At 40.4% G+C, this 15,392-nt stretch overlaps 1 protein-coding gene across 5 annotated transcripts in view; it reads right to left on the bottom strand.

The window, feature by feature from the left end:
• PSME3IP1 (proteasome activator subunit 3 interacting protein 1) overlaps positions 1-15,392 on the bottom strand; it is a 45,786-nt gene that overhangs the window by 20,494 nt on the left and 9,900 nt on the right. For 4 of the 5 annotated variants that reach the window (XM_079908765.1, XM_079908763.1, XM_079908761.1 and 1 more), the window contains exons 2-6: positions 14,693-14,834; positions 14,097-14,195; positions 13,560-13,681; positions 8,404-8,537; positions 1,235-1,299 (exon numbers count right to left, since the gene is read on the bottom strand). In XM_079908765.1, coding sequence (XP_079764891.1) covers positions 1,235-1,299; positions 8,404-8,537; positions 13,560-13,681; positions 14,097-14,195; positions 14,693-14,819 — 547 coding nt within the window. In that variant the 5' untranslated portion in view covers positions 14,820-14,834. Of the gene's footprint in view, positions 1-1,234; positions 1,300-8,403; positions 8,538-13,559; positions 13,682-14,096; positions 14,196-14,692; positions 14,835-15,227; positions 15,324-15,392 lie in introns of all 5 variants that reach the window. The other variant, XM_079908762.1, reaches the window with a different exon arrangement.

The following is a 15,392-nucleotide window of genomic DNA, read 5'->3' as shown; positions in this document are numbered from 1 at the left end:
GGAGCAACTAAGCCCGTGAACCACAACTACTGAGCCTGTGTGCCACAGTTACTGAAGCCTGTGTGCCTAGAGCCCATGCTCCACAGCAAGAGAAGCCACCGCAATGAGAAGCCCGTGCACTGCAACGAAGAGTAGCCCCCGCTCACCGCAACTAGAGAAAGCCCGTGCGTAGCAACAAAGATCCAACACAGCCAAAAATACATAAATTAATTTTTAAAAAACTGTTGAAGGTACATGATGGGGTTCATTATACTTTCATCTCAATATTTGAATATGTTTTAAGTTATCTATAATAAAACACTTTAAAAAAAGAGAATATGTGTAATTGCTTATACATACATAGAATAGCTCTGGATATATACATATACACATTAAAAATATATAATACTATTTCCCACTGGGAAGGAGAATTGGATGGAAGAGGACATACAGGTAGAAGGGAGGCTCTTCGCTTAATATCTTTTTCAAAAGTAAATTCTAGAGAAAAAGATATCAGCAAGAGCTCACCATTACTGGAGTTCAGTGGATATACTTTTTTAAATAATCATTTTTTTGAAAGAAAAAAATATATTTTAAAATATCCATTTTTTTGTGTGACACAGAAATAAATGTAAGCCCTGTTTTATCGATGACCCTTTGAGTTCAGCTCAGAGTCTCAATTCCACAGGGAGTCAGGAGTAGAAGAACTGAAAACACTCTTGAATTTCTTATCCTTGATTCAGTCCTGAGTAACACTCACTTTCACTTATAACTTTGTGCCACTTAATACAGTAGCAGATTTGATCACATAAAAGGAACCACCAAAGAAAGTGTACTCCTGGAAACTGTATTTAGTAGCCTCTCGGTTCAATCCAATCCAACCAACAGCAGGAGCCAGGCATTCTACCTCTCACTGGTAGCCAGCCAGGTGAAATGAAGAAACTTGACATTTAAGGGAGACAGAGAAAAACTTTGTGAGTAGAGGTGATATGACCAGGGCTTTGGCTTTGTAAGCGCTCCTGGGACAACACAATTGTCACTTATCAGTTCCACTGGTTTCTAACATATTACTTTGCAGGGCAGCTGACATATTGCTAGGTTTAAATCCTGCACAGCCTAAAACGGTTTGGTAAGTTAAGTTTAGGTAGGTTTGCTTAGAGATGCATGCATTCCTCCACAGATACAATGCATTCCAGCCTTTTACCATGGTTCACGTATATGATGAGTGAAGAACGAAATGAAAGCTGCCACCCACCTTGATTCTTGTCATCTGGGTCAGAGTCCGATTTCAGTCTTTTCACACTGTTGCCACTCTCTGAGCTGTAACAAAAAAATATGGTGATTTGAGCTAGGTCCAATCTTGGGGATCAAACTTTGGGAATCAGGAGCTCCAATAACTATTTATATGGGTCTTAGGCAGCCTCAAGGAGCTGAGATGATCTGAAATGAAAAGTCTTCATTTCAGGTTCTTAATCTCCTTCCAGCTATATTATTGTTATAAATATAATTTAAACCTCTGACCAATTCAAGGGGTAAAGCATTACAGCTTCAAGCATCACCAAAACATCAGATTCTTTGTTGTCATCATTCATCTTGGTTAGAACCACACATGGACTTCAAGAATACCTGGACATATTTATATATGACAAAAATTTAGTTAAGTTATTAAAGATTGAAGGAAATATCTTTAGTGACAGGCTAGAGATTCTGAAAGTCACCCAAAAGACCTTCACTAAAAGAATATCTAGAGAATGTACTTCTCTCGCCATGCAGCTAGAAGACGCAATGCTCTCCAGCTCCACTGTTACCACTAATATTAAGTAATGTTTGTAAATTCTTACTAAATAAAAAATTTAGGACAGTCAAAAAAAAAAGAAAAAAGAAAGCACTCCAAAGAGGAAGGAAATGGTCCCAGGAGGAAGGCCTTAATCCCAGAAGGAAGGGATGGTGAACAAAGAAACTTGTAAATACAAATCTAAACAAACAGTCTATATAAAAAAACAGCATCTAATTTGTGGTGTTAAACATGACCATGCTAAAGTCCTGGACAGCATGTAAGGAAGGAAGAACGTGACTGTAGCTAAAAGTTCTAAGGTCCATGGATAATTTTGCAGGGAAGTAAGATAGCTATTTACTTTAGGTTTTACTAAGTATTCTTGATAAATTGCAAGGTAAGCCACCAAACGAATAGAAATAGAATACAAAAATCCAAACAAGTAGAAAGAAAAGAAAATGAATAAAAGATTTTAAAATGGTAATCAATTTTTATAAAAAGAATACATGGAAAAAAATTTTTAAGTAAAAAGACAAATAACATTAAGATAGTAGAACCTGGGGAGTCCCCTGGTGACCTAATGGTTAGGATTCTAGGCTTTCACTGCCACGGCCCAGGTTCAATCCTTGGTTGGGGAACTGAGATCCCGCAAGCCATGTGGCATGGCCCAAAAATTAATTAATTAATTTAAAAAAAAGCAGAAATTGTATAAAAAATCCTAATAAATCCAAGCCTACCTATAAAGAGAGTTTAACAGACTAAATTTTAAATCAGCTATTCATGAGACACACCTAAAAATTTAGAAGCAAAACAAACAACTTAAGACCCAGAAAGACTGAAAGTAAAGGAATGGAAAAAGAGTTAACCACGGCAAACACTAACCCAAAGAAGACTGGGGTACCTATATTAATATTAAGGAAATAGACTTTAAAACCAAAAGTATTATAAGGGATAAAGGAAGTTAGTTTATAAGGAAACAAAGTTTAATTCACTATGAAGAAAGAACAATCCTGAACATCTATGCTTCTAAAAGAGCTTAAAAATATACTATGTTCAACAGACTGAAAAAAGATCAAGAAATCATTACTGTAGTGGGAGATTTCAAAAACTCCCCTCAAGTACTGATAGAACAAGCAGACAAATATGTAAAGAAACGGATGATTTGAACAATACAATCCATTAGTTTGTTTTGTTGTACCTACATAGAACCCAGAACAATTACAAAACACAGATTTTCCTCAACTTGGAACATTCACAAAAATTAATCTCAGGACTAGGTCACAAACCTAGTCTAAAGCAATTTCAAAAGAATCAGCACATGTAAACCATAATGCAATTAAGGGAGAAATTGATAACAAAAGATAAAGATTATATTTCATAGACTCTAAGACACCACTGATTATAAGGTATTAAAATGTGAGGGAGAAACAGGTTCATCTTAGAACCAGTGAAATATGGTTAAGTTACCTCAATATGTTTGGAAATTTAAAAAAATGTTTCTAATTCATGAGTCAACAAAGAAATCATAATGGATATTTAAAAGTACTTAGTTGGAAATACAAAATTGTATACAATGAAAGCTGAGGAAAAATTATAGCTTTAGATGCTTATAACTGAAATGAGCTGAAAATTAATTAGCATGGTATCTGACAGTTATTTATAACAGAAATAATAAAAGTATAAGTTTGAAGAAAGTAAAGAATATTCCAAAGAAGGCAGAAGATATTAAAGAGCAAAAATTAATAAAACAAAAAATAAGAAGTAAATCCAAAAGATCTTTTATTTTTTTATTTTATTTTATTTTTATTTTTTTGTGGTATGCGGGGCTCTCAGTGTTGTGGCCTCTCCTGTTGCGGAGCACAGGCCTCTCACTGTTGTGGCCTCTCCCGTTGCGGAGCACAGGCTCTGGACGCACAGGCTCAGTGGCCATGGCTCACGGGCCTAGCCACTCCGCGGCATATGGGATCTTCCTGGACCGGGGCACGAACCCGTGTTCCCTGCATCGGCAGGTGAACTCTCAACCACTGCGCCACCAGTGAAGCCCAACCCAAAAGATCTTTGAAAAGACTAATAAAACTGAGACTACCCTCTCATGAAAATAGTGAAAATAAGAATAAAAGTATAATTCATCAATATTTGGGATGAAAAAAGGACAATTACAGACAGAACAGCAATCAGAAAACTAAGGAATACTGACAATTTAGCTAACACACTTGAAAAAAGACAAAATGAGCAAATTCCCAGAAAATATAACTAAATAAAACTGACTCAAAAAGACATGGAAAAACATAGATAGTCCTATAATCACAAGTTAAAAGAACAGGGACCGGGCTTCCCTGGTGGCGCAGTGGTTGAGAGTCCGCCTGCCGATGCAGTGGACACGGGTTCGTGCCCTGGTCCGGGAAGATCCCACATGCCACGGAGCGGCTGGGCCCATGAGCCATGGCCGCTGAGCCTGCGCGTCCGGAGCCTGTGCTCTGCAACGGGAGAGGAGAGGCCACAACAGTGAGGCCACAACAGAGAGGCCCGCGTACCGCAAAAACAAAAAACAGGGACCAAAGTGATTTTATAGAGTTCTACCAAACTGCCACAAATTAACACTACTATCCTATACAAACTCCTCCAGAAAACAGAAAAAGAAGGAACACTCCCTAAATCATTCTGTGAAGCTAGGCTTAATCTACACATCAAAATCAGATAAAGTAGGGGGAAAAAAAATACAGGCCAGTCTCCATCATGATTCCAGATGCAACAACCTATACAAAACATTAGCAAACCAAATCCAGCAGAGTTTAAAAGAAAAAAAAAGAAAGAAAAGAAAATACATCACGACAAGTTGGGTTTATCACCAGGAATGAAACATTAGAAAAATCTTTATTTTTTCACTGTAACAGTAAAAAAGAAAAATTCCAGATTTAAAGACTAACACGTGAAAGACAAAAATTCTAAAACTTTTACAAGAAAAACTATATTACGACCTCAGAGTAGAATTTCTTGAACAAAATATAAAAGGCTCTAACCATAAAAAGAAAATATTAATGGATTTGACCACCTTAAAATGGACCACCTTCAAAAGGTACAAACTTCCAGTTATAAAATAAATAAGTACTGAGGATGTAGTGTACATCATGGTGACTATAGTTAATGATGTTATATTGTATATTTGAAAGTTGCTAAGAAAACAGATCTTAGAAGTTCTCATCACAAGAAAAAAAAATGTGTAACTATGTGTGGTGATGGATGTCAACTAGACTTACTATGGGGATCATTTCACTATATATATATATCTCATATTATCAAATCATTATGTTGTACACTTGAAATTAATGTGTTATATGTCAATTATATCTCAATTTTTAAAAACTGACCACCTTAAAATTAAATATATTTGACCACTTTAAAGTAAAAAGATAAGCTATAAACTGGAGAAAAAAAATATCAAGACTACGTTTAAAAACAAACAAACAAAACCTATGAATCAATAAGAAGAATACAAATAACGCAGTAGAAAAATGGCAATATAAATGAACAGACCTTCCACACAACAGGACACATGAATGGCAAATCAACATATGATATGTCAACTACATTTGTTAACAGGGGAATGCAAATTAAGATCATAAGGAGATACTAGTTTATAAATCACTTTATTGCTGTATTTGTGCTGTCCAGTAGGGCAGCAACAAGCCACATGTAACTATTTAACACTTAAAATGTGACTAGTGTGGGGCTTCCCTGGTGGCGCAGTGGTTGAGAGTCTGCCTGCCAATGCAGGGGACATGGGTTTGAGCCCTGGTCTGGGAAGATCCCACATGCCGCGGAGCAACTAGACCCGTGAGCCACAACTACTGACGCGCAGGCGCGCGTCTGGAGCCTGTGCTCCGCAACAAGAGAGGCCGCAACAGTGAGAGACCCACGCACCGCGATGAAGAGTGGCCCCCGCTCGCCACAACTGGAGAAAGCCCTCGAACAGAAACGAAGACCCAACACAGCCAAAAATAATATAAATAAATAAATAAATAAAATGTGACTAGTGTGGCTAGGGAACTGGATTTTAAATTTCATTTAGTTTTCATTAATTTAGATAGCCACAGGTGCCCAGGGACTAACATATTGGACACACAGCTCTAGAGAAACAGATGTACATATGTAACAAAGCATGTCCTTGACCTGTCAGCACCGTTTGTCATAATTCAAACATTCATTCACAGGAGAATGAACAAATTTTGGAATCTCAAATAATGCACTATTATACAGCAGTGAAAGTGAATGAATTATAGCTATACATACACATACATACACACACACAAAACTGTTTCAATCAGAGAAACAATTTGATTGAAAAACCAAATTCACAGAAGGTGGTGTGTATATAATGAAATCTTATTTTTTTTTTTTTTTTGCGGTACGCGGGCCTCTCACCGCTATGACCCCTCCCGTCGCGGAGCACAGGCTCCGGATGCGCAGGCCCAGCGGCCATGGCTCACGGGCCCAGTCGCTCCGCAGCACGCGGGATCCTCCCTGGGCCGGGACACGAACCCGTGCCCCCTGCATCGGCAGGCAGACCCCCAACCACTGAGCCACCAGCGAAGCCCATGAAATCATTTTTTATAAAGTTCAAAACAAGCAAGCTATTATATTATTTATGGGTACCTATATAGGTAGCAAAAAACAAAAAAAACCCCAAAACTACTAAGAGTAAAGAAAGGTGGGCTTCCTTGGTGGCGCAGTGGTTGAGAATCTACCTGCTAATGCAGGGGACACAGGTTTGGGCCCTGGTCTGGGAGGATCCCACATGCCGCGGAGCAACTAGGCCCGTGAGCCACAACTACTGAGCCTGTGCGTCTGGAGCCTGTGCTCCGCAACAAAAGAGGCCCACACACCGCAATGAAGAGTGGCCCCTGCCTGCCACAACTAGAGAAAGCCCTCGCACAGAAACGAAGACCCAACACAGCAAAAATAAATAAATTAATTAATTAATTCCTACCCCCCAACATCGTCTTAAAAAAAAAAGAGAGAGGCAAAAGAATGGTAAACTAGATATAGGAAAGTGGTGTGAGGATGTCAAGGCACAGAGACAGAATGGGGAGGAGCACAGAGGCAGACTCATATTGTTGATAATGCTCTAGGTTTTAAGTTGGGTGATGGGTTCAGGGGGGCTTGTTTTATTACTATGCTTCATAACATATATCAGGCATCAGACTTTCACCAAGCATCGGAATTATCCATGGAACTTTAAAAATTAGACTTCCAGACCTCACTCCAAACTTACTGAGCCAGACAGAATTAGTGTGACGCAATCTACAGTATTAACAAACTCCCAGGTGACTCTAATAAACCCAAGGCTGGGTAGATTAGGAACTCCTGCCCCAGGAGACTAATTTATCACCTGGCTACACAAAACAACAATAAAGGATGATCTAATAAAAGTTGGTCTAAGGACTAGGAGAGCTACTTACAACACACATTCTGCTAGAAGCAAGACACTGCTGAGAGGTAACTAACTGACCACCTAGAGAGCCCTTTCTTGGTATAGCCCAGTACAACTGACCCACATCCAAATCCTCAAAGACACTAGGCCAGCAAGAAAGCTTATATGAAAACTTGAAAAGAATAATTCATGGCTGGGGTAACTGGCCCTTTTCAGGCTATTGATATTCCTCCCCTTGGCTGCTATACCACGACGACATTTTTACATGTAAGCAACAGTCCTAGCAATGCTCCTGGGAACAGCAGCACACAGGTGTGCCAAACCACAAAACTGCATCAACACACTTTCTTCAAAATATGTGGCTGGTTGCCAATATACTATATTGATTTTCCTAATAGTCTGCACTTAAGCTTAACATCCTTTTGCCTGTGGTACAGTTGGTCAAATTGAAATGACCAGATTTAATTACTTTGGTGCCATTTCAAGACTTGAAAAGAGAGGAGCAAACAAGGCAGTGCTGCCACCCCACACCAAACAAGCAGAGCCCCAGCCAGGTGTGTAACCCTGTCACAGCTGCCATGTTCTTATAGATCATTGTGCCCTTGCCCCAGCTCTTCTCTCTTCCTGGGATGTTCTGCTCTCCCCGTCTGCCCGTCAAAGCCCTAGTTGTCTTACCTAGCCAATCTCTTCTTTCTAAGGCCTTAACTTCCCCAACAGGAGCACATATATCCACCTCCAGGCAGTTATTCCTCCTCCATGATCTAAGTACACCCTATATAAATCCTTCCATAGAACTTGCTACCTTGTTTGCCTAGAAACAGATGCTCAAGTACTGAACTCCACCTCTCCTACTACTTTGTGACCTTGGACAAAGGTTCTCAACCTCTGAGATTCTCAGTCTCTTCATCTGATAATAAGAACCTGTACTTCACAGAGTTGTTGAGAGGAATAAAAGAAATCATGTATGGAAAGTACTTAACACAATGCCTGGCACATGGCAGGCATCCAATGAAGAGTAGCTATTATGTTTAATGAACAGAGAGACAAGGGTCAAAGGCTATAGAAGACACCAAATCTGGTAGGGGAGAGAGAGGTAAGACCACCAAAGGAACTTCACCAAGACCTATGCTTAGGTAACCTTTTGTTCTGGCTACCATTAATCTGGCATTTCAAAGCACACAGTCAGAAGGAGATTAAAGTTGTGTGAATTCGGGCTGACCTCTTATGCTTCACAGCTCCTGCCAACAGCTTTGCCTGGGAGAACTTGGTCTTGGTTTCTGTGGGTTTCACAGCCACTTTCTTCTCCACTTCCTTCTTGTTTTCTTGAGAAATTCCAACCTTGCTGAGATTACTGTGAGTTACAGGTTAAGGGTCAAACTAAGCAAAAAGAAGAGCTACAGCAGGACAATGATAAATCAAGAGATGGAAGGCAGATATAACCCGTGAGCACTTCAGCTCTGCCATGGAATGTTCAACCTACTTATTTTAAAAATGCCCTCCCCTCCTTATTCTGCCAGTCAAATCCAGCTGATTTAAAAAGAAATGAAGGGACTTCCCTGATGGTCCAGTGGTTAAGACTCTGCACTCCCAATGCAGGGGACCCGGGTTCGATCCCTCGTCAGGGAACCAGATCCTGCATGCCGCAACTAAGACCCGGCACAGCCAAAAATATATATATATATTTTAAAAATAAATAAAGGTGACTAGCAATCAAACAGCAAATCAAGCCCAAAATAATACAGAGAAGCAAACTTTTTCCTTTTGATTCTCAATGAAAATCTGAGTACGGCCAGAAAACCTGCTATTACCAAAGACATGGCCAATATCATGCTTGCTGGAGAAAACAAAGATCTTGAAGAATGCAACAGAAAAAATGTAGCTTCCCTGAAAACATAAAAATATTTGCTTTTTCCCCCAAGGGTAAAAATCAAATTTTGCGGAGTGTCCTATGACTACCAGTGGCATTCAATTTTAGACATCATGAAGACTAACTCCTACTCTGCTGGTGCAAGACAACATCAGAATCACCTTAAGGCTCATTAAAAGACAGAGTCCCTCCCCTGTCCCAAACCTACTGAATAAGGACCTCCAGAGGCCCAGGAACCTGTTTTAAACACTCTCAAGGTGATTTAATGAGAAACCCCTGTGCATATGCAACACAACACAGGATGAAAAGTTGTTTTAAAAGCATAAAGCAACCAGTTCACTTGTAACATACTTTTTTCATGCTTGATGTCAATCTCTGGCCCTCAAGCTTTGCCAGTTTCTTTTGTTCTCTCCACCAATCCCCTCCCCTCCTTCCTTTTCATGCTCTCCCACAACATATCAATCAACAGATAAGTACTGAAACATGTATTGGAACATCTTAAGATGCAGTAATGCCTTGCTGGAACAATAGTGACATCTAGTGCCCAAGATATCTAAGTATGTATTATCAGCCCAAAGGGGTGGGGGTAGGGGTATATGGTCTAAGCTATTCCTGTATCTTTGAATAATGGAGAAATTGGGTACCAGAAATTAGGAAATTCTAATTCTGATCACTCTTCAGACACTAACTCGAATCTTATGGGCACCAGTTATCTTAAACATTTTTTTTTTTTTTTTTTTTTTGCGGTATGCGGGCCTCTCACTGTTGTGGCCTCTCCCGTTGCAGAGCACAGGCTCCGGACGCGCAGGCTCAGTGGCCATGGCTCACAGGCCTAGCCGCTCTGCGGCATGTGGGATCTTCCCAGACCGGGGCACGAACCCGTGTCCCCTGCATCGGCAGGCGGACTCTCAACCACTGCGCCACCAGGGAAGCCCTATCTTAAACATTTTTAATATTCAATACAGATTATGCATAATGCTCAGTACTATTCTGAGTTTCATCAATTTAATGTTTTTAAGGTCATCATGGAAACTGATAATGTTAATACTAAATGTTCATTTTTTAGAATAAAAATGAAAGAAACAGAAATTTCATCTTTCTAGTACAGAATACCAAAAACAATGAGCATGCTGTGATTGTAACCTACAACTCTATCACTAAAGGATAGAAACTCTCAAAGAAAATTAATATTAAATATTGAAAAATAAAACAAAAATGGAAAAAATATAACAAAACCACACATTTATAATACCAAGACAAAGACAAAAACCAACACTTAACTTTCTATTCTTTTGAAGTGAAGAAAAGCCCTCAACCTCTTCTTTTTTTGGTGGGCAGGAAGCAAAGTGGTAGTTATACTTTTGATCCATATCCAAAGCATAAGCCCTTTTTTCCCCTGAGTCCCTCTCCCCCTAAAATGCTTTAAATACACAAACACATCTCAAAAACCTCATAGAATGCATTAGATGAGCATTTTTTAAAAATCACATTGTTTTACAACACACATAATATTAATAAATACTGCTCTAACCTGAAAGAAACAAGAGTTCTGTTGTTTGTACTGGCACAAACCATAGCTTATTCGTATTCACAAGTATCACATTACAAAATGTATCATTTTATAGCAACCAAGCAAAGCCAAGAACCAGCTCCTGATTTAGAGCTTCAATAAACAAATGTCTAATCCTTCAACTCCTATTTCAACATGACTCTGGCTACATGCATGCTTGGGATTAGCACGTCAGTGGGTTGGAAGGCTTGCTTTGCTTCAGTTTTTCTAGACAGTCAGAACGTTCCAAGTTTCCAATAAAAACCAATACCCTGGGCTTCCCTGGTGGCTCAGTGGTTAAGAATCTGCCTGCCAATGCAGGGGACATGGATTCGAGTTCTGGTCCGGGAAGATCCCACATGCCGCGAAGCAACTAAGCCCGTGCGCCACAACTACTAAGCCTGCGCACCTAGAGCCCGTGCTCCGCAACAAGAGAAGCCATGGCGATGAGAAGCCCCCACTCTCTGCAACTAGAGAAAGCCCGCACACAGCAACGAAGACCCAACATAGCCAAAGATAAAAATAAACAAAATAAATTTATATACATACATAAAAAAAGCTAATACCCCTGAAGCCTCTTCAATATTGTGCTGTAATGTTACCAGGACAGAAAAGTATCTTTTGCCTCATGGCTGCCCTGTTCATTCTTCTCTTTGAATTGAAAACCGAAAGGCCTCTCACACTCATACCACACCAACAATACTCTCCAAAATGCTGCTTTGGGAGACACTCCGTCTTATTTGCTTGCCTACCAAATTAAGCACATGAAACAAGACATAATTCAAATGAGAGTGTAATTAATATATTTTTCTTTAGAGGAAAAAGCCAGGTGCCTGAAACAATGCAATACATATATCTGCCCATCTCAGATATATCAATGCATATCATCCTGGGGTCACCACGGAACAGAGTTCGGGAGGGAAGCTTCAGAAAAATCAAGCTCAATCCTACAGTTGGGATGGAGGTGTGACTTTCCATCAACTCCTATCTTACTTAGTGTTATACCAGAATTCCACTAGAAGAACTGGGACTTGAAGCCAGATCTTTCGCTACCAGTTCAGAGCAGGTTTTGCGGCACCGCGCTGCCACCTTATCTCGATCACCGTCAGTCACCTTAAACCAAATTTGTCTTAAACCAAATCCCTGGGAATTTGTCCACATTTTTTCCTACATAACTTTTTAATGGAACCTACTGCACACTCTCTGCAACAAATACCAATTAGCACATACACACAGTCATATTATCAATCTTAGAGGTAAAGCCTGCTCAGTCACACTAGTGAGGTTATTCAACATACAAGCATGAAATACTCAAATTAGCTTTCTCACAGAAGGAAAAAGCTAAGGTGGCCCTTTTAACCTCTCCTATGAGTCATTCATTAATATATTCACATATATACTAAGAACTTATTATATGCCATGCACTGGAGAATTCAGTGGTGATCAAGTCCTGTTCTTATGGAGCTTACTTTATATTCCAGCAATAAAGAACAACACAAACCAGTAAGCATATAAATTAAGATTTTCAGGTAGTGACAGAGACCATTAAAAAAATGACATTATAGGGCTTCCCTGGCGGCGCAGTGGTTGAGAGTCCGCCTGCCCAATGCAGGGGACACGGGTTCGTGTCCCGGTCCGGGAAGATCCCACATGCCGCGGAGCGGCTGGGCCCGTGAGCCATGGCCGCTGAGCCTGTGCATCCGGAGCCTGTGCTCCGCAACGGGAGAGGCCACAACAGTGAGAGGCCCGCGTACCGCAAAAAAAAAAATGACATTATAGTCAGTGATGGGGGTGGGTACAATTTTAGATGGGGTGCTCTATGAGTAATGGAGCTGAGACCCAAGTGTCATGAAATGCCAGCCTTGTACACTCTGAGGGCAGAGCATTCCAGGCTGAGGAAATAGCAAATGCCTCACAGAGCTCAGTATGAGAGGAACATAAGGCAGGCCAGTAGGCTGGAGTATAGTAAACAGGAGGAAGAGTAGTTCAAGATACAACAGGGTGGTGGGTTGGCCGAAATCATGCAGAGCCTTGTAGGACCTGGTAAAGAATGTAGACTTAAGACTAAATGCAACAGGAAGCCACTAGTGTTTCAAACAGGAAAGTGATATGATCCCACGTATGTTTTCAAAAGTTCCCCAGACTATTGTCTAGAGAATGGATTGTGGGGGAGGAGAGCAGAAGCAGAGACAATTAGATGGTCACAGTAGCCCAGAGAAGGTCTACGACGACTGCAGTGGCAGCAGAGAAAGCAAGAAATGCAGGATTTGGAGTACATTTTGGAGGTAGTTTTTGGCCCAGGCACCTGGGGGTATAGGAGTACCATTACTGAGATTGGGAAGACCAGAAAAAGAAGAGATTAGGAGTTGGGGGGGGTGGGGAGGGAGGTGGTGTGATGAGGGTCGGGGTAATGAGGCACGGAATTGAGAATTTTGATTCAGCCAAGTTACATTTGGTATGTCTATTAAGACATTCAAGTGGATGCCAAAAAGGCAATAGTGAACCAAAGCAAAGTTCTCTTGGATGCTTTCTCTACCCACCTATGGGGACAAACCAGGCTGTATCTGTAGGGAAGGTCTTACTAAGGACACAGGAGGGCTGCTAAACATTTCCTTTTAAAATGTAGAAGCCAGTTTCTCCCCTGGATGAGGTTCACTGCATCGTCCACCTGTTTCAGAGTCTAATATCACAAGGCAAGAATAACCTGGTACTGACTATTAGGATTTAGGCCTTTAGTTAATCCTAAAGGATCTGGACTTTTGATTGCAAGAGATTCCTGCACGCAACATAACTCTACATATCACTACCAGTTATTCAGGGTCCTAGGAACATCAGTGTTGAAAGGGAACTAGAGATCACCAGGCAGAAGACCCTCATTCTACTTATGAAGAAACTAAAATGCATAGATGTTGATGAGAAACTGACACCTTATACATTCCTAACAAAGTACAAAGGATATTCTGTATTCCTTCAGTTCTTTCAGTTCTTCTTCTCTTCGCTGCTTTTCTATTAGTTCCTGCTGCCGAGAAACCTCATCAAGGAAGTTGGTCTCATCTTCGTCTAAGCCTCTTACCATGTTTTCTGAGGAAATAATTAAACAAGGAACACTTAACAGGCTAAAGGAAAAATATAGTCAAATAAGAATTTTCCTTGTCCTATTTTTAAGTAAATAGCAGATACTTCAGGGGATTAGAAGAAAGAATTTGTAAACACCAAAGCTTTTGGATAGATAACATGACATAAAATCAAGGCATCTCTCCCATTACTAGATATTAGCATAAATTAAAATGGGTATCTTGAGTTCTAAACAAAAATGTTCAATGTGGTCTAGATGGTAGAAAGTTGTCTCTTTTCCACCAAATGAGCATCTACAGACAATTTTATCTAAAGATAATCAAGACAATTTCATGGCTGGTTAGTAAAAGTGTTCACAGGGCAAAAGTGCACCAAAAAGGCCCTGCAGAGTCCCTTGGACACTGTGTTTTCTGAAGCTTACTGAATTTGAACTGTTCTTCATACTCCTGCTGCTTCCTATCTTTCTGTTCCTGCAGCCTTTCATATAGAGACCGAGGGTCATAAACCTCCTCTGGGCATTCTGAAAGAAAGGGAGGGGAAAAATACATACTTTAGAATCCTTTCATATTATTTTGGAATCACAAAGGATTTTAAAGATAAAGTCAAGTCTCTGCATGATCTGAGGGCAAAGATAACACAAAAATAGTACAAAGTCCACAGCTTCCCTTTGGACCTCAGAGAGGGGCCAGCAGTTCTCAAAGCCAACTATCAATGTTAATAGGGCCCATGGCTTGAGACAGTTAACTGGATGAGGGATCCACCCAAACCCTGCATGGTAGCAGCATTCTCAGCTGTTCAGATCCTGGATCCACCTGAATAGATGGAATAGACTAGCAGAATCTCCTGGAAGACAGTGTCGCAGAGTGGAAAGGGCAAAGATGTGAGGACCCTGGTTCTGCTCCCAGCTATGGAGGCCTTACATAGCTCCCTTGAGCCTCATTTTCTCTACTCTAAAGCGAAGACATTAATACCCACTTCGCAGGGTTGTAAGGATTAAAGGTCTACAAGCCTCTATACCTTCTGGATCTTCAGGTTTTCGAACTTTCTCCCATTCTTCTTGCCTCCTTTTGCGCCGTTCATCTAATTCTGCCTCAGACACAAACCTCTTTTTGATAACAAGGTTACCATCATCCCCTCCATCCATAATGGAACAATCAGTCTACAAAAAAAACCAAAAAACCATTTCGAGTGAGAACTGCAATTAAAATTCTAAAGAGAAACAAGAAGATTGAGCTCTGTCTCCCCCAGCAATAGACTACCTCAAAACTCCTTTCAACCTTGAATTGAGAAATCCTCAAGCAGTTTAATTTACAGGTCATTGATGAAAGCACATGATTACATTTTCCTAATGTATCAAGTAGTTTTATCAACATCTATGTTATCTACAAACTCAGCAGAGGACCTGGAATAATTCTCATGATATGCCACAGTAAATCTTACATTCCAGATTTGTCTCTGTCCCTCTAATATAGACAAATTGGCCTCCTGGGCACCCTGACATTGTTCCTTCTCGAAATTCCTGTTTCAGGGATATTACACCACCTTGATTCACCTGTTTTTATTTCCAAGTAGATTCCAAAAGGAGAAACTCGGATATTCAAGGAGCCTTAGAGATGAGTCTAGTCCGTTCAGCAGAGAAGTGATATGCCTAGAGGCACACAGACCACAAGTGGAGAAAGTAAGACTAGAAGAACCCAGATCTCCCCACTTCAGGTTC

The sequence above is a fragment of the Stenella coeruleoalba genome, assembly GCF_951394435.1.
Source record: "Stenella coeruleoalba genome assembly, chromosome: 20".
NCBI classification, from domain to species: domain Eukaryota; kingdom Metazoa; phylum Chordata; class Mammalia; order Artiodactyla; family Delphinidae; genus Stenella; species Stenella coeruleoalba.
This window is presented reverse-complemented; position numbering and strand designations above follow the sequence as displayed.